The 24,602-nt window shown below is 40.3% G+C and overlaps 1 protein-coding gene across 4 annotated transcripts in view; it reads right to left on the reverse strand.

The window, feature by feature from the left end:
• OPA1 (OPA1 mitochondrial dynamin like GTPase) overlaps positions 1-13,443 on the reverse strand; it is a 96,036-nt gene extending 82,593 nt beyond the window's left edge. The window contains exons 1-6 of one of the 4 annotated variants that reach the window (XM_080655301.1): positions 13,214-13,436; positions 6,036-6,354; positions 4,794-4,890; positions 2,238-2,345; positions 1,681-1,734; positions 573-640 (exon numbers count right to left, since the gene is read on the reverse strand). In XM_080655301.1, coding sequence (XP_080511427.1) covers positions 573-640; positions 1,681-1,734; positions 2,238-2,345; positions 4,794-4,890; positions 6,036-6,354; positions 13,214-13,245 — 678 coding nt within the window. In that variant the 5' untranslated portion in view covers positions 13,246-13,436. Of the gene's footprint in view, positions 1-572; positions 641-1,680; positions 1,735-2,237; positions 2,346-4,793; positions 4,891-6,035; positions 6,355-13,213 lie in introns of all 4 variants that reach the window. The other 3 variants (XM_080655303.1, XM_080655304.1, XM_080655302.1) reach the window with 3 other exon arrangements.
• Positions 13,444-24,602: the final 11,159 nt, after the last annotated feature.

Genomic DNA, 24,602 nt, shown 5'->3' on the forward strand with positions numbered 1-24,602 from the left:
TCTCTCACATTGATTTTTCTCTTTCTGTCTCTCCCCCGCCTTTTCACTCTCTCTAAAAATCAATGGAAAAATATCTGCAGGTGATGATTAACAAAAAAAAACAAAACAAAACAAAAACAAAAAAGCACACATTGTTCCCTAGAAGATATTTAATGAGAAAGGGTTCTGCTGCTAAATAAATCTGAAAATCCCTGTACACTCGGACATCTGGAGCTGCACAAAGCACAGGAGTGCATTAAGATCAGAGAAATCAAGGGAAAAGAAAAAAAGCCTGCTTGTTTCTTGTTTTATTTATATCCACTTCTCCCACTCATGTTTAACAACAAAACCTTTTGTTAGGTTGAAGCTAATATTTCACAGAACATATCTGAAATAAATAGGCTTCCCCAATTACTTTTCTAAAACTGCTGTATTTACCTTGCACTTTGTACCAAGGTTAGTAATAATACTCTAGTACGGTGTTTTATATTTGCTCCTCAAATGTTACCATTTTCAAGTCTTGCAGGTAAGTTAAAACCTTTTAAAAAAATCTTACAAGACTACCTAGATGAAGAATTCTCTTTTATACTTACCTTTCTATAATGCTTGTCACTTTCAGGTCCATGATCTGTTGCTCTAAATGTGGTTTCTCCAGATGAACCTTCAAGATAAATACACAGTCCTTTAAATTCTCCAATGATGTCAACAATCTAAATTCCAAATTATGTTTAGTTAAGATGTCCCCATTTTCCCCTCCTTTGCCCCCTTCCACACAGCCCCTGCCCCACCCCAGGCCTTCCCCACACTATTGTCTGTGTCCATGGGCTTTGCCTATATGAATATATGTTCTTTGGTTAATCTCTTCCCATCCCCTCTGCGCCCTTCCCCTCTGAGATCTGTCATTCTGTTCTATGCATCCATGTTTCTGGACCCATTTTGTTTGTTCGTTTATTTTGTTCATTAGATTCCACATATAAGTGAGATCATGTGATATTTATCTTCCTCTAACTGGTTTATTTCGCTTAGCATAATACTCTCCAGGTCCATCCATGCTGTCACAGTCAATAATAACAAAAAAAATTTTTTTAAATGGTAAATGGATTTTAGAGTATCCCTTTTTTGGAAAGTTGTTTTTATTTTAAGGAACATACTAGTAACCCATGCACTAAAAAAAAAAAAAAATTGTTTTTTTAATTGTAGCATGTGTTTAACCTATTTTTAAAAATATCACTGAAAATTACAATAAAAAATAAGACAGTCTTTGATAAGAAGTACTGTACATGAGTGTACTTACAGTTCAGCCATATACCAATGCCATTATGTAAAGATTACATACAGTAAAAAAATAAATTTAAAATGTCACCTATGACAGGACAGATGAGACAAACTAAAATTACTTTTCATTTCAATTATCAAAAACAATCAGATCAATTTCAAGAAAATATTCTGGTAAAGCAAACTCTCTTTTTAATATCTTCTATCTTAAAATACATATACATATTTAAGAATTTTAGTTTTACTACAAAATAATTATTTTATTATTTTGACCTGAAGGAGAATGAATTTGCCCAATATAGTTCTGGGGTTTTGAAATTCAACATAAGCAGCATTATAAATTTGGTCTGAAATTTTATTTGCAAGTAGTTTATTAGAAGCATTTAGAAGGCATGTTAAGATCAGCAAAAATGTCTGTTTACACACCTAACAAGAGGAGTAGGTCAGAAGCTCCTATGATTTCACTAACCAATTTGTGACCTGTGAAAAATCAGCAAAAAGGGAAATAGAAATGTAAAATTTTAACAGGAATAAGCAAAGATGTCTGAGATCTCAGGTTGTATATCAAGTTAGGGTAGTAATTGGGCAAATACACCAGGATTAATCTTAGTAAATTCTACTCATTATGGTCCATCATAATAAATTTGTTTTAAAATCACCAAATTGACTCTAACCCATTATGAAAAGCAAACACATAGGAAGTCTCATCTACTTGTCAAGAACAAGTGATATTTTTTCTCTCACTGTCTAAGGCCTAGCTTGTTTAAGTTGCTGCAAACTTTCATTCTGCTGGGCTAAAAAAAATTAAAATCACTGCACAACAAAACTTCATGGTTTATATTTTTTGTTTTTAAAAAAAACTGTTTCTTTTGTACTAAATGTTTTAATTTAAAAGATGGAAATAAACAAGTGAAAACACCTAATTATTTTTCCTCTGTGGTTCCTAACATTTTAAATGAGATTGAACACAGGTCTTTCCTTACCTGTGGTGAAAAAGTCCTTCAATAAGCTGAGGCTTTCAACAATCTTGTCAAAGTCAGGAGCCAACTTTTCAAGGTCCTCTGAATTAGGAAGGGATTTTCTAATTTTCTCTGGAGAAGACACACACACAAATAACCTCATTCATAGTTTCAAAGTAATAATTTAACTATTAAAACATTAATAAAATTTAAATATCATCATATATAAATTTAAACTCCCATTTTCTCCCTATTACAACTGCGGCTGCTACATATATCTGAAACAATGTGTTATTCTAATGATATTCCACGAGCCATAAAATTTAAAATAAAAGACTCACCGAACAAATGGCTTAGATGGAGACCTTCAATTTATAAGTTAAATGCCTTGAGACAGAAACACTGTATTAACAATGTTAACAATAAATTGGAATCAGAAGTACTTTTTGGGAGGAAGTCTAAGCAAAGAGGCAAAGAATCAAAGAAAACAAGAGAAAGACATCTCTTACAGTACCTGGCCTAACTAAAAAACGTGATCACATTCCAGCTCAAGCTTAAGAACAGAATTTCCATTACTTCTCTCCCTCTTTTCATAGTCCATTACCAACTGGAAATAATTAAGAGCCCAAGGGAAGCTTTTATTTTATTTGAGTTGGCTTTATTTATAAAATAGTCAAAGCATTTATTTTTGTTTAAAAACATTCAACAATTTTGTCCAAGTCTGGTACAACTTTACAGTGACTTCTGAATTAGGAAGGGCTTTTCTCATTTTCTCTGGAGAAGACCAAAACACACAAATATTCTCAAAATAAGAATATATGCCAACTATTATTCTAAGTATTGTAAAAGCATTAACTTGCTTACTCTTCAGAGCAACTTCACATAATAATAAAATAGCTATCAGCAACCCCATTTTATATATGAGGAACTGGGGTACAAAGGTTATGTAACTGGACCCAAGCACATAGCAAAGAAGTAGGGGAAGCAGGGTTTAAGTCTAGGAGCTTAGGTTCAGAATCCAGGTTCTCAGACACCACACCATGGTACTGGCAAATGTATCGTGTTAAAAACCAATCCTCATGAATATCCTATATAATAGAGATAATATGCAAATTGACCATCACACCCTCACAAGATGGCTGCATTCGACCAGGCTGGCAGGGGGATTAGTGAGGGACGACCAAACATCTGAACAAGCAGACTGCATGGGGTGACCAGGCCAGCAGGGGGGTTAGTGAGAGACGACCAAACGACTGAACAGCAGGCTGCGTGAGGCAACCAGGTCAGCGGGGGGCTGTGAGGGGCAACCAGGCTGATGGGGGGGGGGCAGTTGGGGGCAACCAGGCAGGCAGGGGGGGCAGTTGGGGGCAATTAGGCTGGCAGGGGGGCAGCTGGGGCAACCAGGCCGGCAGGAGGGGCAGTAGGGGTGACTAGGCTGGCAGGGAGGGGCAGTTAGGAGCGACCAGACCAGACCAGCAGGGAGGGGGCAGTTGGGGGCAACCTGGCCGGCAGCGGGGGACAGTTAGGGGCGACCAGGCAGACAGGGGGGGCAGTTAGGGGCGATCAGACTGGCACGTGGAGGCAGTGAGGGCCAATCAGTTGGTGGGGGGGGGGGGCAGTTAGGGACGACCAGGCAGGCAGGTAAGCGATTAGGAGCCAGCGGTCCAGGATTGTGAAAGGGATGTCTGACTGCCGGCAGTCAGACATCCCCTGAGGGGTCCCCAATTGGAGAGGGTGCACACTGGGCTGAGGGGAACCAGCCCACCATGCACGAATTTTGTGCACTGGGCCTCTAGTTAGAAAAATAACTTGAAAGAGTACTTTTTTGCAAATACCTTTGTCAACACAGCACAATTTTATCTTTAAGGAAGTGGTATGAATAAGTGTAGTAAGACATTAATTCCACTCCCATGTACACCTAAGCTAATAAATTAAACAGTTTTAAAAAAGAGACTGAGGAAAATAATTTCATCCAAAATGTTTTTTTAAAGATCACCATGACTTACTGACAATCACAACTATCAAATATACTTTTGTTCACCTACCTATTGTTAGAAGGGGGACAGTGGCTGACAATAGTGAGAAATTACTCTGGACACTGGCAGACTTTCAAAGAACCTGGTTACCAAAAATAGAGGTAACCAAGGTATCCAATCAAAAAGAGCTAGTTAAGTGAGTTATGGTGCATCAGTTATGGGTATCATACAAATTAAAAATGATGTTAGAGAAGGCTGATTGGCAGTATGGAAAATGCTAACAAAATGTGTTAGGTAGCAAAGATAAGATAGCAAAGTGTATGTTGACTATGATTATAATTTTTAAAAAGGAAGCGAAAATATTAACCAAATACACATAACTGGTACAATTTAAAGAGAATGCTCCATAAAGACAATGGCAGCTTTGTTAAAGTGATGAACTAGTGGATACTTTTCTTTTTCTCATAAATGTTTTCTTTGTTATTCTATTATTTTTATCATTAAAATAAAACTACTACACATTCAACTCAAGAGTTAGGAAATATCTCAACACTACTAGTTCTTTGTCCTATAGATGTGACAAAAAAAATTTGATGATACAAACCTATATCAATATACTCGTCAATTTCCCAAATAATGTCAGGCACAATCCATTTATAGTCACTAAGGTCAGGTATCATATCTTTCCATTGATCAAAAGTCTAAAAGATAAGAAAGAATGCCAATCAAATGCTCTGCATGCTATATAAAAATATAAGAAAAACTATTTTAATGAAAACATGCTAATCTACTAAGAATGATACATTATGTTCAAAAGTTCTAGCAACAAAGTGGCCTCAACTCTTCTAAAAACAAATCAGCAGGCAAGCATACAACAATGTAACTGTTCCTTTTCTTTCTGCACTAAAGAAAAATATAAAAATACAAAATATATTCTCATTCAAACAGGTTTTATGATGTGGCTTTAAACAACACTGTGGAATAGAAGGAAGACAGACCAGGGGTCAGGACATGGTGTCTTTGGTACCAGCCACGAAGTGGCTGCATGAATATACCACTAAGTTTCCTATCTGTGCCACTAAATGGCAAAGTTGAAAATCAAGCCAAAGTATTCTCACTCCCAGCACAGTGTTTCTTCTAAGTTGTTTTTTTTTTTTTTAATTATCACCCAAGGATATGTGGTTTTTTAAAAAATGATTTGAGAGAGAGAGAGAGAGAGAGAAACATTGATATAAGAGAGAAACATTCATCGGCTGCTTCCCTGACCTGGGATCCAACCAGCAACCTAGGTATTTGCCCTGACTGAGAATCGAACCCGCAACCCTTCCTTTGGTGCACTACGTTCCAACCAACTGAGCCACCACAGCCAGAGCTCCACGGGCCATTTTTACCTCCAACACTTATAACTAAAATTTGGAAGGCATTTTCCTATTGCTACACACCCGACTGAAATAATCCAGCATAATCCTGGCGGTGTGACTATTGGTTGGAGCATCCCTCCCGTGCACCGGAAGGTCATGGGATTGATTCTGAGTTAGGCACATATCTGGGTTGCAGTTGGATCCTGGTCAGGGCTTGTGCAGGAGGCAGCCAATAACCAACCGTTGTATCTTTCTCACATCGATGTCTGTCTGTCTGTCTATCTGTATGTCTCTCTCTCTCTCTCTCTCTCTTCCTCCATCTCTAAGATCAATCAAGCAATAAAAATCTAGCATATAGTAGAGACATAATAAATATTTAAACATCCAATTATATTTTCTTGGACTAAAGAAAAATTACTTATGCTATAAAACCTTAATATAATCATGCTGAGTAATGGGAAAAGCAGTAGGAATGTTAAACTCACCTTTTTGGCTGTATAACCACCCCCAACAGCAGATCCCAGTACGAGATACCGAAGTTTTAAGAGTCTTGCAGCTAATCTAGCTGGCCAAAAATTCCTGTGGGGCTGGTAGCCATATTTAATCGGAGAAAGTTTCAATTTACGTAAAGGATGGTTTGTTAGAGAGGAAAACTGACGAAATGATGTCCTGAATTGGGTTCTCTGAAGCTTTGAAGTAGGATGATGTGAATGATAAATACTTCGTGAAACCAGATGCACTTTTTGTAGTGGCAGGCTTCCTTTTATTCCAGAGCTATGTTTCACTAAGGATTGGCAGACTTCACTGAAAGAAAAATGGGTAGGGAGAAAGATCAGACAGGGTAATAATGCAAAGGGAATGAGATAAAAAGAACAACGTACAAAAGGGAAAACACACATGCATACATAAGCACATATGGCCAAACACCATGTGAGGAAACTATGAAAAGATGGCCATCTATAAACCAGGAAGCAAGCCCCACCAGATACCAGATTTGCTGCAGCATGATCTTCTTAGCTTCCAGAACTATGAGAAATAAATATCTGTGCTTAAGCCACCCAGTGTATGGAAATTTCTTATAGCAGCCCGGAATCACAAAGACACAACGTTAGATCAGAAGACAGATAAGTAAATGTTAGATCAGAAGTGAAGAGAAAGGATGATCATACTTTAGTTGCCCAGATATAAGAAAGAAGAAACTAAAGTGAGGTAGCAGCAGTGAGAAAGGAAAGGGAAGGTAGATACCAGAATGACAGACTAGACATAAGAGAAGAGGAAAGAAGAGTAAGTAATAACCATGAGGTTTTACCTGGGCAACTAAAGTTACCACTTACAGATATAAAAAACTCAAAAGATGAATCAACTGTGGGAATAGTTTATGGTTCCATAATATTTAGCTCAAATTTCTTTCAACTCTACTCCTACATCCACTTTTCTTTTGAATTGGATAAAATTTTGGTTCCAATCACAGCTTCATTGCTTACTAGTTGGGCAATCAAAGGCAAATTATGAATTTACCCAAGCCTGTTTTTCAATCCATTTAAATGAAATAATAGCTATATCAGAGAGTTGCAGTCAGTAATCACTAATTCAAGTATCTTATTCTCAGACCACAATTCCCTTTCACTACAACCAACTTTTACCTTATGGAACAACCAAATTACTGATACTTTTATCTTCTTACCTATTAGTTTCCATCTTATCTGCTTACCCACTTACCCATCTTAAATCCCCTAATTCATAGTTTCAATACATCTTGTGCAAATACTTCAGACTCCCTTGGCACCTGGCTTTTTGTTTTAACTGGCAAAATATAAACCCTGGATGATCCTTGTTATAGCTCTTCTCCCTGTCTGACCAGGGGAATGAAGCACTACTGAAGAATATCCCATCTACTGGACAGACATGTCACCTAGCCAGTGGTCGGCAAACTGCGGCTCGCGAGCCACATGCGGCTCTTTGGCCCCTTGAGTATGGCTCTTCCACAAAATACTACGTGCGGGCGCGCACATACAGTGCGATTGAAACTTCATGGCCCATGCGCAGAAGTCGGTTTTCGGCTCTCAAAAGAAATTTCAATAATTGTACTGTTGATATTTGGCTCTGCTGACTAATGCGTTTCCCGACCACTGACCTAGGTTCTCAAGACTGTCGGACAGTCTTATTTCATTTCTCTTGTCAATACATTCTTCTACTCTCTGCTAGAACTATTTCAGACATTTTCCACTCTCCTCTAGCCTCCCACATCTCCCCATACTTCCTCCAACTCTCTGTAGATGACATGCCCCCTACTGCACTGAGAAAATGGAAGTCATCAGAAGGAAACATGCTATCCACCTACCGCAGCTACAGCTATATCCTCTAGCACCCCCCTCTCCCTACAGCCCCTGTGAGATTACAGCAAGCACTCCTCCTCCCAGGGAATCCCTATTTCAAACTCTCTTTCTCCTGCCTTTTAAGGAATCAAAAGTCAAGTCTCTCTCGCCTTAAAGGAAGGGAAAAAAGGACCCTATTTCATTTCTCTAGCTACTCATTAAAAGTCAAATCAACCTGATTTTCATTTGTATCATTTCAGTGAAATTTATAGAGTGTGCCAAAAGCTTTCCACTGGACATTTGGTTTTTCTATTCCCATTTTAATTCTCTCTACAATATTTGACAATGTTGACACCTCCTCACTGTTGGAATTCTCTCTTCCTTGGCAATCTCTAGTTTTACTCTTACCTCATTGGTCACTACTTTTCACTTGCCTCCTCCCCAACTATCATACCTTTTAAATGTTAAGATCTAAACCCATTTCTCTTCTTACTGTATATATTCTTCCTAGGCAATCTTCTCCACATCTATTTCCTTGATTACCATCTACATACTCATGTTCCTCAAATTTATGCCTAATACTAATAATTAAGGTCCAGATCCTGCTGTCCAACTGCCTACTCAACATTTCTACTTAGATATAAAAAAATACCTCAAATTCAAGGTGTCCAAAACCTTGTTATCTCTCCTCCTCCTCCCACCGCCACTAAACCCTGATCTTCTTCCAGTATTCCTTATATCAGAAAATGGCATAAGCAGCACCTAACCAGTTACATAAGCCACAAACCTGGGGATCGTTCTTAATCCTCTCTCACCCTCAAGTTCTGTTAATTCTACTTCAACACACAGATCTCAAATCTCCCCCTTCTCCTATCTCCACTACTATCATTCCTTACATGAGTGACTACAATGGTCTGTACCAAGGTGTTCTCTCCACCAGAACACTCTTCTGAAATATAAATCTGATCACTGTCACTCACCTGCGTAAATCATTTAAATGTCACCCCCCGCATTAAGAATAAAATCCAAACTCCTAGACTATCAAGGCTTCCATGGTCTGGTGCCCGTCTCTCTCCCTCTCACCTCCAGACAGGTTTTCATCTAGTGCCATACACCGTCCATATCAGGGCCTTAATTCCTAGTGTTCTTGGGCAAACTCTTCTATTTACTTAACTCCTGTTACTTCTATTAGAACTGGTTTCACCTCAACCATTCCCCCTTTCCCTGAACTTCATTCTTATTCAAGCCCCCCTGCTACAGCTCTTGGCTCCCTGTATTTTTCTTCAGTGCTTATAAAATTTATATTAAATAATTATTGAATTAATAATTTTCTCTACCATTAAATTGCAATCTCCATAAGGTCTGTTTTGCTTACCATTGTATTTCTAAGCCTAGCCCAATGCCTCACAAATAGTAGATACTCAATAATTTTGCTCAATGAATGTTTTTGGGGTAATTAAGTAGCAAAATTTTTAAAAAGGTGAAAGAACCAAGCAAAGATCACAGAAAAAATGCTCAATAAATGTCATTTCAACATTAATTGCACTAACCTCAATGAATGTATGAATGAATAGCTCTTTAACCCTAAAAAATTATTTGCAGTTTTTAGAGAAAAGTTCATCCAAATATATAACCAAAACAGATGAACTGCAGGACTGAGTAGTTATATTCCTAAGATGTTTTTTTATTTTATAGTAAGTCCTCACTTAATGTCATTGATAGGTTCTGGTTCTGCAACCTGAAGCCAAATGAGGCATAATAAAACCAGTTTAACCATAGACTAAACAAGAATTAAGTTCCTACGGCATCTCATCAATGTTATAATGAAACAATGCTGAATTCAATGACTTTATTCAAGAGTTTGCTGTACTTCTCCATCCTTTATTTCCAAACCCCTAAAATTCCTACTTCCACAATGGTGGCAGAAATAGGTATGGGTGGGGGCAAAGATAGAGTGTATAGTAGTCCAAGTTAGGAACTACATATAAAATGTTTTTCAATTAGTCCCCTGGAAGAGATAGTTGATGCAAAGCAAAATCCTCGTACTCGAAAAGGCATCCTCAAAGATTACTTATAGAGCTTCTAATTCAAAAGGGTGATCTAAAAGATCAATGCTCATACAAGACTTTTTCTCAATAGCATTTTTGAAATACCGGTAAGAGAATGAAAACAGGAGAAAGAAATTGAGATTTACTGAAGCACCAACTGGGGAAAGGTGGTTTGGGTCACCCTCCATCCTATTCCAATGTAGCTGAGTGTTAACAGGAACACTTGTCTCTACACTAAGCAATCTGGCAAGGAAGAGCTAAGACTCATGAAAGTGTGTGTGTGTGGGGGGGGAACACAAATGGGGGGTGGAGGTCTTCTCATTCCCAGAGTGGGCCCCAACAATACTGGTATTTGTAACAACATTAGATAGCCTGCCCACTCCCTAAAAACTCTAAAATGAAGCCTGCTCGCTGACATATCGTATACCTAAAACAGTTTGCTAAATCAGCCTTTTCGTTCAGAGGTAACCCACACAGGCATCTATATACATCATTAGTCCTTCATGTTTAAATATAAGATAACTAGGCTCTTATAGAAAATCAGCAACTCTTAAAATGAGGACTAAGATAAACAACACTGTAAATCTTAGAAAAAGTGACGATACAAAATTGTAATAATATTCTCAGCGGGCTTCCTAAAGATACTGCAAACACAAAAAATAGAAGCAGGTTGTATCAAAAACAGCAACTGGAGAATAATACAAAATTTAAGAGTTTAATAAATGTTAAAAAAGAGTTCATGAATATTAAAGCTGTAAAGGCCAACAGAAAATAAAGAACAGAAACACCAGACAATGATTTAAGGAAATTATCCAGAACTTAGAATATAAAGAAATGAATAGAAACCATAAGAGAAAAGTTAAGTGATTCAGAGGAGTGGTATCCAAAATGGGGTGTGTGTGGAATGCAATCCGGTATTCGCAAAATGATCTACTGGGATTCAGGAAGAAAGTACCAAAGCTTCTAGATATAGGTTGTTTTGTTTTGTTTTGTTTGTATCTTGTCCTTCAAGACTATATTAGGGTCAATTTATAATGTAAATAATTAATTAATACAGAGGTACATTTATAATTTTTTTAAAGTGTGCATATAACAGATTTTTGTACATGCATATTTCTCCAACAGATGATAGATACAGATGATGTTTTGGAAATCATGAACAATTTCCATATAATACATGTCTAAAAAGAAAAACAATATTCACATAATAGATATCTAAAAAGAAAAGAGAAAAAAACACAGGAAAAATAAAAGAAGAAAAATAAAGAAATGAAAGAAGAAATATTTCCCAGAACTAAAGAAAGAATCTTTTTAACAGAAAGGCCTACTGAGTGTCAGACCAGATGACTGGGGGTTAGGAGTGGGAGGGTAAGGAGTGGGAAAGGTGTAAGACCCACACCTGACAAAGCCTTGAGAATTTTAAGGCCAAAATCCTAAAAGCTTCCTTCTATGAAGGGAAAAATATGATACCTACAAACACAAAAATCGGATTGTCCTGAGAGTTTGTATTAATCACAAAGAATGATCGGGGGGGGGGGGGGGGGGGGAGTAGCAATACCTTCACAGTCCTGAAGGATTTTGAACAGACTTCCATATTCAGCCAAACTAAAAATCAAACATGAACCAACATAAGGTTTTCACCCCTGAAATCATCTGTTCTCTCTCATCTACACAATCCCTAAGATGTATTTATTTTTTTCAACCATTATACACAAATATTTATTGCACCTAAATAAATGTTGGTCATTGATCTCCTTACATGCCCATCATCATATATTTAGATAAATGTTTCAAAAAATGTTTATGTTCCCATTTGTTAAAGAATAGGAAATTAAATGTACTTCTTCATAACATGCAGAGGAAGCATGCTGTATGTTGCATAACAAAAGACAAATTCCAGAGCTTGGGGTTTTGACTTTTCGCATCTCTACTTCTGCAGGTAGCTAAATTGTGTTATCAACATAAGATGCCATTATTAATCCAAAATCTATGGAGTCCACAGTAACTTTAGAATTAATTTAGCCCAACAGCATCCAAATGAATAAACAGATATCAGTTATCAATTTGTTTTTAAATTCCATTTTAAAGTTTTTCCTACAGATATTAATTGCTTCAGCAAAGTATGCTATTTTCTGCAGTCTTTCCTCTTATTTAAAGAAGATTAGATGTTTCTCCAGTAAATACTGAGTAGAAATAAAAAGGTTGTAAATAACTTTAGTATTGAGGACTGTGGATTTACTCAGAAATTAAAATTTAATGAAATTAGAAATAATTTATTCAACTATTTGACAAAACTATAACTATTGCATGCCATCCAGTTCTGAATTTAAAGTCAAGATAAACTTCACGAAATAAATGGATTTTATTCTTTATAAATAAGTTATCTAAACTATTTTAAACGTTCTGAAAAAATTCAAGACAAGTGTTTACAGACTGAGTTAAATCGGGAAAACCAAGTTTTTTTTCAGCCTTGCTTAAAGTATATTACTTTTTATCAAATGCCTGCAAGAATGAGTGAACTCTAAAGATATCTAAGGATATTAAAATACAACTACACGTAAAGATAATCATTTAAATGTCATTAAAGTGCATATAGTAACCCACAGAAATGAAAAGTCCTCTTTGACTTTCTACTCAGGATTAAACCAGGCCAGGGCAACAATAACAGTGTGATTAGAAAGGTGGTGCCACATTTCCCACCTTGCATCCCAAACCAAGACTCCTTCCCTAAACTTTGAAAAAGGCTGCTATTAAGAGGGTATCTCTAATCTCCATCTCTGCCACCGTAGGCGTCACTGCTGCAGACTAGACTCCCAAATCGCGTTCACTCAGTGAACTAGGGCAAGAGGCAGAGTCTGCTCCACCCGGGAGAAGAGCGCGAGGACCCGCGGGAGCAAGTATGCCCGCTGTGGAGAAAGAAGAGTTAAGAGAGACGCGGAAAAGGTGGCACACAAGAGAGAACCAAAGACCGGGGAGGGAGAGAGCAAAAACAAGAAGCAACCGGAGACAGAGATGACGGCGAGGTCAGAAGGGTGAAAAGGGCAGGGGCAACCGAGACAGGCCAAGGCTGAAAGGCGCCCAGAGCTTCGAGGGGCACAGGAGCTGGGACAAGGACAGTGCAGGAGCTGGCAGTTCAGGTAAGCCCAGTGAGGGCTCCAGTCCCTCCGGGCCCTCAAGAACATCCCGGAATCCTCCAACCGCCTGGACTGAGAGTTATCTGCACATCTGTTAGTATGATGGGGCAAACCCGCTTTTCAGAGGCCCTAGAAATAACGGGGCCAGGTCGCAGCCTGCACTTACCAGGCCACGGCGGCCCGGCGTAGACGCCACATCCCTCCAGCGAGGAGGTCACACGGGCGCTGAGACGGCCAGGCGGGAGCCGGGTGTCAGTCCCAGTCTGGCTCCTGCTCCAGGAATAACCCAGGAAAGGGCCCTGGGCAACAAGGACACAGAGAAGCTACTGCGGCCCTCCCAATGGCGCATGGACTTCCGCAAGAGCCCGCCCGGCACCCGTACTCGGTCCGTCAGGCAAACAACCACCCCACACTTTCTGGGAGAGCAGCATAATCGGTCCGGGCAGGACTCGCGCATGCGCTCGGAGCCCAGGCAAATCTACTTTCCCGCCCCCAACCCGCTCCGCCGGCTTGGTTTCCGGGTTGGAATTCTGAGCCCTGCGGGTTGAAGACTAGAGCTGGGGTGTGAGGAGTCGGGGGTGTTTGCGCTGGGACGGACGATGGTGAGGGGCTTGGACTCGGGATCGATAAATTCTCACTGGTTGGTACCAATTTGAGAACATTTAGGTATTGAGGGAGCCTGGAGAATTCTACAGAGTACAAAATGAGGACAATAATAGACTAGTAAAAACAAACGGCTGCTCCTTTGTCCCAGTCTTTCTTTCGGCGCCTTTGTTTACAAAGCATTTTCCTATCTTGAGAACAATCTCAGGGAGGCGGGAAGAGGAGTCACAGACAGATCGGAAGGTCATGTCTGAAAGGGGCTCAGGTCAAGTAGGCCAGTTATGGGATTGGAATAAGCTTGTGCAGTTTATAAAGGCATCAAAAATGATTTTGTCCGGTCAGTCTTTAAACGGCTTTCGTCTGGTTTTTAATTTCACCAATTTGTTGAAAGGGTTCATGTTAATGTCTAACAATCCCACGCTGTCAGTGGTCACTGACCTCTCAGCATTCAGCTCAGAATGTTGGGTGCTCGGCACTCTCCAGAGTCAGCTGCCCTTCTTGGTTTTCGGGACATTACATTCTCCTTTTTCTCTCCACTCTCTCTTGCTGGTTCCTCCTCCTCTCCCTAACTAACCTCTCAATGTTGGAGGGACCCAGATCTCAGAGATCTTGGGCCCCCTTCCCCTTTCTGTCTTCATTCTTTTTCTAAGTAACCTAAGAGTGTTCTATGGCTTTAACCACCACCCCACCACCCCTCCCCCCCCCTTTTTTTTTTTACCCGCTTCAACTCATCATTTTGGTTTTATGAGGAAACTGGGATCCATTAAAGGAATATGACCTATGAAAGGTAATGAAGGCAGTTAGTGGCATAGCCAAAATTAAAGTACCCTGTGTCCCTGCTTCACTTCAAGGGCATCACTCCCCTCCCCCAAACACAAAGCATAAAACAATTTCCTTTCAGATCAGAATCCTGAGTTAGTATCTATCCATTCACAACAGCACCGAGTATAGACTCAGTCATAGCAAACTTCCCAAATGCAGGACTCTGGGGATTTTTTTTTTATTATGTTTATTGTGGTGGCTGTTTTAATGGCAGGCCCAGATAGGAACTTGCTCTAATGACCTGTGCAAACTAGATCTTTCCAGGATTGTAGAGCTGCACAAAAATTTCTTTGTTTCTGTTACTTGCTATTTGTTTGTGGGATTGTGTGTGTGTGTGTGTGTGTGTGTGTGTGTGTGTGTCAAGAATAAGAGAAACCAAGTAATATCAATCCCTTTCATACATGGGTCATCTTTACATTATACAAAACCATTGTTTTGTGATTATATCTCTAGGCATCTGTCCTACTGAAACACTCCCAGTATGTGCAAAGATGTATGCATGATGATGTTTATTTCTTCATTGCATGAAATAGCAAAAGATTGGAATCAATAGTTAAAAGATGACCTGAGGCAAATTGAACACTTTAAGAGTTTATTTGATAAAAAATTGATTTGAGTCAGGCAATGACAAACTGGAAGTGGTTGGAAGTGCTCCACCAACAGGAGCTAGGTGGAACACTTCTCTAATCACCAGGAAGTAAAGCACAAAATTATTTGATGGGCTATAGCTTAAGTGTTTGCCTTCTTTGGGAAAGCCTAGTTGGCCGTTTGTGATTGGTTGTCTCAGGTTTTGATTTATTAACCTTAAAGCATTTACAAGCTCAGGTTTTGGGTTGCTTTGTAGGCTGACAAGGCATTAGAACAATCTCAGTCTAATAGCCCCTTAGTTTAATTAATTTAACAACACAAATGTCCATAGCTAAGAGCTAGTTATAAATTATATTCACACTAGCCAAGAAAGCCTGTGAGGTAAGACCTCTTTGTCCCGACGAGGAACAATGTTTAATATATAGTATCACATGAGGGAAAAAGGGCAGAATATTAGTAATCAAACTGTCACCATTGGTGCAAATTCAGCCTGCAGACCTGTTTAATTTGGCTTGTGTTGTCCTTTTCAGTATTTTAAAAATAATATTGGGTTTGTTGCCAACATTTAAAAAACAAGACATTTCACGTTTTAAAAAATATCGTGTCTCTTAAAGTATCAGGTCTGACTACATCAAGCCTACATGAAAAAAAAAAAAAATCAGATGAAACAAGGAGCCAGGTAGTAGTTCTTGCATGTCTTCAGGCATGCATGTCCTGTCCAGGAGTCCACATTCCTTCCTCAAGTATTCCTGAAATGGAAGCGTTCATCAATTGCCATGTATCATGAAGCTTGTGCTTTTATTTTCTTTAGTAAAATCAGAGGAAAGCGAACCTCTATTTATTTTATATCAAAAGTGAAAAAAATGAAAAACTGAGAGGGTCAAGTGTTTCCAAAACAAGAGCATTTATTTTTCAGAAGTAAAGAACATAATTATGCAAATAAGTTATGTGGTGTTGAAAGAATACAATATAAGATGGTATTACACAACAAACATATGGACATTATTCATCTTACATGCCTGACCCAGGAAAGTATTTTGAATTGATGCACCCTGGTGAAGTGCAGTGTAATATGGATTTATAATAAGAAAGATGTATTTGGTCTTAGTCCTCTCTCCTGGCTCACAGCTCCCCAAACCCTTGATACTTCATAAGTGACCAAAGCAATAGGGACATCTTCTGTTATAACATTGGTTTTTGTCTTCCTGACATATCTTCAAAGTGACAAATGTGAAAGTGTCTTGTTATTCATAACAAGTCCCTTTCAACAACATCTGAGTTTATATTAATGAGGCAACTTTTGGAAAGCCGCTAATGATGGGGGCTTGTTACCAGGGCAACCAATCACCTGATTAAAGGATTGAATCAGCCTCACCTCTGAGGAGGTTGAATAAATCATCAGTGGCCAACTTTTATTTTTTTATTTTAATTTTTTAAAAAATATATTTTTATTGATTTCAGAGAAGAAGGGAGAGGGAGAAAGAGATAGAAACATCAATAATAAGACAGAATCATTGATCGGCTGCCTCCTGCACACCTCACACTGGTGATCAAGCCTGCAACCCAGGCATATGCCTTGACCAGGAATTGAACCAGGACCTCCTGGTTCATAGGTCGACACTCAACCACTGAGCCATGCCAGCCAGGCAAGTGGCCAATTTTTAAATCAATTATGCCTAAGTAATGAATCCTCCATAAAAACCCAAAGGACACAATTCACAGGACTACCAGGTTGGTGAACAGGAATGCATCCATGTGCTGATAGGATTGTGCACCCGAACTCAGGGGATAGAAGCTCCTATGTTTGGTACCCTTCTAGAACTCACCCAAGTTTGTCTTCATCTGGCTGTTCATTCATGCCATTTAATATCCTTTGTAATAAACTGGTAATCTAGTGAATACACTGTTTTCCTGAGTTCTGTGAGCTACTCCAGTAAATTAATCAAACCTGCAGAGGGGGTCATGGGAACCTCTGATTCATAGATAGTCATTCAGAAATACAGGAATACCTGGAATTGTGATGGGAGCCTCAAGTGAGAGAGGGAGACCAGTCTTGTGTGACTAAGCCCTTAACCTGTGGGATCCGAGGCTAGCTCCACATAGACAGTGTCAGAATTGAGTTGAATTGCAGGGCACACAGCTGGTGCCTGGAGAATCTGAGAACTGCTTGGTGTGAAGGAATCTATCCCCCAACCCACTCCCAACACATTTGGTGAGCAGAAGAGTCAGAAGTAAGCAGAGTATTCAGAAAGTATTGAAAGTAGACACGCAGGAGGAATGATTTTCTTGATAAGCAGGCAAGAACTTGAAGATGGTGGGTCATGAGTGGAGGGAAGACTTACTTGTATTGCAAACCCTGTATTGTATATGCTGAATTTGTTAACCTGGTTTTTATGTACTTCAAGAAATGGACATTAAAAATATTTTTTCTGGCCCAGGAGTCATGAAGTGACTTTACTATTTTAAGCTAAATCCCCAGGTTCAGCTAGGAATTGAGCAATCTACTAGTTAAAACTCTTAACACATTACTTTTACTTGCAAAGAGACACTTTTCAGCATTCAATAAAGCAGGTATCTTCAAAAAGGGAGATAGTGGGAGAGGTTGATGGAAACTTCAATATATGCATTTGTTTTTTTAAGTTTTATATTTAAATTTTTACAATCGAAGTTTTTGCAAAGTTCTTCCTGGGAGGTGCCCAAGTCCGTTGACACGGCACCCTTCCTCTGTGGTTTCCTGGGAAGGGAAACTAGCTAAGTCATTCCTATTTGCACAATCATTATTATCACATTCTCCCCACCACTCAGAAAAGCATGACACTGTCCTCACCAACAAACATTTATAAATCATTCCCTATGAATTATGCTCTGGGAATATATATTAAAAAAGAGTAAAAACCCATTTCCTGCTCTCACATAACTATGGTCTGGTTGGGGCGACAGACATATACATACTGAGGACCAAGAAGGGGTAGCAGTTCTGTTACAAAGTATAACTGTAATGGGATAGAAAGAAGCTAGAAAATTCCTGGACCAGTGGAATAGAGAAACCGAGACAAAAAAATTAAACAAGGCCAAATAGGTTGGGGATTTTGCTCTTGTAAAAGAGACCCCACAGAGTTCCCAGCCCCTTTCAGCATGTGAGGGTACAGAGAGAAGATGTTCATATATGAACCATGAAGCAGGCTCTCACTAATCAGAATGAGGCTGTGCTGGCACCTTGATCTTGGACTTCCTAGTCATCAGAACTATGAGAAATAAATTTCTGCTCTTTATAAGCTACCCAGTTTATGCTATTTTGTTCTAGCAGCCTGAATACACTGACACAACTCAATTAAAAAGGAACACAAAAATTCAAACAAGCATTACACAAAGGAAGATATATATAAACTAGAGGCCCGGTGCATGAAATTTGTGCACGGGAAGCAGGGGGGGGGGTGCCCCTCAGTCCAGCCTGCAATTTCTCAAATCTGGGACCCCTCAAGGGATGTCCGACTGTCCGATCCCACAGGGATCGGGCCTAAACGGGAAGTCGGACATCCCTCTCACAGTCCAGGACTGCTGGTTCCCAACTACTTGCCTGCCTGCCTGCCTGATTGCTCCTAAATGCTTCTTCCTGCCAGCCTGATCACCCCCTAACCATTCCCCTGCCAGCCTGATCGACGCCTGACTGCTCCCCTGCCGGCCCGATTGACCCTAAATGCCCTCCCCTGCCAGCCTGGTCACCCCTAACTGCCTTCCCCTGCAGGCCTGGTCATCCCCAACTGCTCTCCCCTGCTGACCCAGTCACCCCTAACTTCCCTCCCTTTCCAGCCTGGTCACCCCCAACTGCCCTCCCCTGCCAGCCTGGTTTCCCCCAGCTGCCTTCCCCTGCAGGCCTGGTTGCCCCTAACTGTCCTCCCCTGCTGGCCTGGTCACCCCAACTGCCCTCCCATGCAGGTCTGGTTGCCCCCAACTGCCCTCCCCTGTTGGCCTGGTTGCCCCTAACTGCCCTCCCCTGCAGGCCTGATTGCCCACAACTGCCTTCCCCTGCCGGCCATCTTGTGGTGGCCATCTTGTGTCCACATGGGGGTGGCCATCTTTGACCACATGGGCATGGCCATCTTGTGTGTTGGAGTGATGGTCAATTTGAATATTACCTCTTTATTATATAGGATAACCAAAGAACATATAAGCAAAATGCCCAATGTTATTAGTCATCAGGGAAATGTATATTAAACCCACAGTGAGATACACAATATCTCCACTAAAACTGCTAAAATTCAAAAGACTGACAATACCAAGTTTGGTGAGGGTCTGGGGCAACCAGAACTGTCAGACACTGCTGAGGTTGGAGGAGGGGGGAATATAAAATGGTACAAACACTGAAAAATATTTGGCATTTCTTACAAAGTTAAACACACACTTCCCCTTTGGTCCAGCAAGTCCACTCTTAAGGATTTATTTGAGAAATAAAACATATGTTTAAAAAGACTCTTCCAAAAATGCTCATAGCTGTTTTATTCACAGTAACCCAAACCAACTGCTCATTAACAAGAAAACAGATACACAAATTTATACAAAGTAATACAACAAAGAGGAATGAACTACTCATACATGTAACCACATGAATGAGTCCAATAGACATGCTGAGCTCAAAAGAGGGACACATGGAGAGTAGTTGAGACTGCTTATCTCCTGCCATTGCATGGATTCTATGAGCTGTCCACTGTTACTTAATACATTCCTTCCTGCTCCGTTTCTTCAGAGTTAGTTTCTATAACTTGCTATTAGAACCTTAACTGATTCATCTTCTCATTTGATGCATAAACCAGATGTTAACGAGAGCAATCCTGACCTGATGATTTGGATACGGTTGATTCAAACTACATTCCATGGATTTCAGAGTCCAATGTGTTATCCAAGCTGTCTCCAAATTCTGCAGGAGCCTTAGGTTCTCAGACACATCTGACTCAGATATTTTGCTTTCTCTAAATTAGTATTTCTCAACCTTGGCACTACTGACATTTTATGCTGATAAATTCTTTACTGTGGGTGGCTGTTTTGTACATTGTAGGAATTATGGCAGTATTTCTGGCCTCTGCCCACTCAATGCCAGTAGCTGCCCAGTCATGATAGTCCAAAGTGTCTCAGACATTGTTAAATGCTGTTTGGGGGTCAAAATTACTCCCAGTTGGGAACCGCTGTTCTAAATTAACCTAGGGTAGGAATTGGTACCTACTGTTCCTGTTCTCAACCAAGTCAACAGAGGTGTGGCACTCAGACATTTTTCTCATTTTCCAGCAAAATTAAAAACAAAAAACATCACCAAAGGATCTATACCAATAGCAAATTTGATAGAGTTTTAGAGAAATGGGAAGGTTTTCATTATGGATATGTAGCCAAATCAAATTTGCTTGATGCCCATGTTCTTCAAAAGCCTCTCAGTCATTTCTGCAATGTGGGGTCTAGCATCTGGCCATGCTGTTTCCCCTCCTCCATTTCTCTTCCCTCATCTCTACTTACTTTCCTGTTCTCTGCTCTATCTTACTCCCTAATTCCTATCCAATTCAATTCAAAGTGGGTTAGTTCTATCTTTTCATTTCTTTGTGCCAACTCCTTCCCGTAGGGTCTTACTTTCTACTCCTAATTGGTGTATCAAGGTCTCTTCCTAAACAAAAAAAGCTCCCTCCCTCATAGCAATGCTGGAACCTATTATGAAGATAATTAAAATTTTTGTTGCAATTCTCACTATACTTCCTTCTATAGAAATGTGGTAGTATTAAGCCCCTTTCACAGGGAGGAATCTGTTGTAATTATCTACAACTACTCAAAACTTAGTGGCTTAAAACAATCAAATTGTTAGCTTAGGGTCCTCACAGGTGGGCATTCTTAGACTAGCTCACTTTGTGTATGGTGGCTCGAGACTCCCAGAGAAAGGGTCTATGTGACAGGAAGCGAGAGCTGCAGTCTCTTAAGGTCTGAGCCTCTCGTCTCACTTCTGCCATAATGGTCAAAGTAGTCACAGAGCCTGTCAGATTCAAGTAAACATTTGTGGTCTTCTTTATTTTACCACAGAACCCCCTCTGGCCACAAATTTTGACATTACTCCTACATATGAGTCACCCTCTTCCCCTCCCCATACCTCCCAAAGTCTCTCCCATTACAGTATTACTCTGACGTGAAGTCTAGATTTCTGATGGATTAGAGAACTAGAAAAAGAGCTCAGAGATAAGGCCAAGGAAAGGGGGTTTCAAGAAGAGAGTGGTCAATAGGGTCAAAGATCAAGTAACACTGAGACTGGAGGAGAAGACAACTTTGGGTGTGGCCAACACAAGGCTTGGGTTCCCTACTCTCCCTTCTTCACTGTGGTGCTGATATACATAGTGACTCCCAGCATCACCACCCACATATATATTGTCTCTGACTATACATATATACATATATACATGTGTGTGTATACACATATCGATAATTTTCTTTTTTGATGATATAAAACATGTTCCTTCTAGAAATTGAGAAAATGTGAAAAATCATAAAAAAGAAAAATCCATAAATAAACACTATAACCTTTGTTTATTGATTTCTTTATTCTTTATATAAATATGTATACTTATATGTATTATGTATGTTTGTGTGTATATATATAAAGATATATATGTCTGCATATATATATATATATATATATATATATATATATATTAGAGGCCCGGTGCACAAAATTCATGCATGGGGAGGTGTGTGTCCCTCAGCCCAGCCTGCAACCTCTCCAATCTGGGACCCGGTGGGATCGGGATTAAACGAGCAGTCGGACATCCCTCTCACAATCCAGGACTGCTGGTTCCCAACTGCTCGCCTGCCTGCCTTCCTGATTGCCCCTAACCGCTTCTGCCTGCCAGCCTGATCACCGCCTAACCACTCTCCTGCCAGCCTGATTGATGCCTAACTGCTCCCCTGCAAGCCTGTTTTCCCCTAACTTCCCTCCCCTGCAGGCCTGGTCCCCCCCAACTGCTCTCCCCTGCAGGCCTGGGTCCCTCCCAACTGCCTTTCCCTGCAGGCCTGGTTGCCCCCAACTTCCCTCCTCTGCCAGCTTGGTCACCCCTAACTGCCCTCCCCTGCAGGCTTGATCGCCCCCAACTGCCCTCCCTTGCAGGCCTGGTCCCTCCCAGCTGCCCTCCCCTGCTGGCCATCTTGTGGTGGCCATCTTGTGTCTACATGGGGGCAGGATCTTTGACCACATGGGGGCAGCCATCTTGTGTGTTGGAGTGATGGTCAATCTGCATATTACTCTTTTATTAGATAGGATAGAGGCCTGGTGCATGGGTGGGGGCCAGCTGGTTTGCCCTGAAGGGTGTCTTGGATCAGGGTGGCGGTTCCCTTGGGGTGTGGGGCGGCCTGGGTGAGGGGCCTGTGGTGGTTTGCAGGCCGGCCATGCCCCCTGGTGAGCCAAGCGGAGGCCCTGGTATCTGGGGTTTATTTATCTTCTACAATTGAAACTTTGTAGCCTGGAGCAGAGCCAAGCTTTCTGCTTGCTCCATGGCGGCAGCCATTTCTGTTGGGATTTATGTATCTTCTATCATTGAAACTTTGTAGCCTTGAGTGGAGACCTAGGCTGGCAAAGGCAGGCGGAAAGCTTGGCTTCCTCCATTGCCGGGGAAACCCAAGCCTCCCTCCTGCTCTCTGTGGCCATAGCCATCTTGGTTGGGTTTTATTTGCATATTTGCTCCTGATTGGCTGGTGGGCGTGGCTTGTGGGTGTAGCGGAGTGATGGTTAATTTGCATATTACTCTTTTATTAGATAGGATATTCCTTTTTACTCTCCTCTGTCCTCCAATGGTTCATTTACCCTCAAGCCTCTTCCATGTGCACACAGGATAAGGTGACAGCAGGAATACAAAAAGAAAGAAATAAGATAATTATCAGCACTTATGGTTTCTAAGTAGACTAGAAATTTACAGAAGAGACTATTGGATTTCTGAGTCTCAAAGTCTGACTTTTGTTTACAAAAGCCAACTTTCATTTTGTAAATAATATGCTTTGTCAACATGAATGGTGTAAGAGCCAGTTGTCCTGCCATGGATTTGATAAAAATTTCACAGCTGAGGAAAGAGAGATTTGATATGATTGGGTTCAATGCTGGTATAGGTCTCAGCGATGTTCCCATATCTTGGGGAATGATAGAAGTCCCAGAGTGGTGGGGACCCCAAGCAGAGAACTGTATCTTGATTCCTGGGGAAATAAGAGGGGTTAGTGATGTTGACAGAGAAGTTCTATCATGTCCTAGTAGTAGTGGAGAAGAAATGAGTAAGTGGGGTAAGTCTAGCCAGAGACCACACCCCATGTTGCCTGTATCCCAGGAGGCTTAGGAATGTGCAGTAGTTTCATTTGCCCCAAAGGTGGTGGAGAAGGACTGAGAGAAGGCTAAGACAAAATCTGTGGTGAAGCCATAGATGTCTCAATGGTGGCAGAGTAAATGCAAATGACCAGAGATGCAAATACAAGTGATAGTTCAACTTTTGCCAATAAAGGACAAGGGATGGGAAAAGCCAGTCTTTCCTTACTCTGTGATGCACAAAGCCAGTGACCATGGATGCCAATCCAATGGAAGAAAGAGGGAAGGGGGAAAGCCTTACACGACTGTCTAAACAGAAAGTGGTGGGAATATCCTGCAATGACTGAACTACCTTATAGTTGACTAGATTAATTTTCTGTGGTTAATAATAAGGAAAAATGAGTGATTAAAAAATCAAGTTGAGATGTAAAAATATAATGTTACATTTTCTGCACATGGTGACCTAAGAAATATGTATCATTGTTTATGTGTGTATACAGTTGACCCTTGAACAAATCCTCTGCTCACTTAAAAATCTACATATAACTTTGGCTTTCCCAAAACTTAACTACTAATAGCCTACTATTACCTGGAAGCCCCAATGATAACAAAAAGAGTTGATAAACACATATTTTATGTTATAGGTATTATACACTGTATTCTCTTTTATCTGATTTAAACATTTTTTATTGAATTTATTGGGGTGACATTGGTTAATAAAATTATATAGGTTTTAGGTGTTCAATTCTGTGATACATCATCTGTACATTATATTGTGTGTTCATCACCCAAAGTCAAGTCTCCTTCCTTCGCCATTTATACCCCCTTTACTCTCTTCTACTTGATCCCCTTCCCCACGGATAATCACCATATTGTTGTCTGTGTCTATGAGTTTTTTGTTTGTCTGTTTGTTTTTGCTTAATCCTCTTACTTTTTTCACCTAGTGAAACAACACCCCACCCCTCTAATAGCTGCCAGTCTGTTCATTAGATTCCACATATAAGTGAAATCATGTGTATTTCTCTTCCCTGACTGGCTTATTTCACTTGGCATAAGTGAGCCATGCCATTTAAACTTCCATCAGCTGGTTCCCTCACATGGATGCTTCTTTCTTTAGAGAACACTCTGGGGGACAAAGTTCTGTGCATATGAACAAAGTGGGGTATCAGACGTTCCAAGTGTATCTTGACTCTTGCCCAGACTTGGAAACATCAAAAATGACTGGAGCACGAAG

Source organism: Plecotus auritus (assembly GCF_963455305.1).
Source record: "Plecotus auritus genome assembly, chromosome: 2".
NCBI classification, from domain to species: domain Eukaryota; kingdom Metazoa; phylum Chordata; class Mammalia; order Chiroptera; family Vespertilionidae; genus Plecotus; species Plecotus auritus.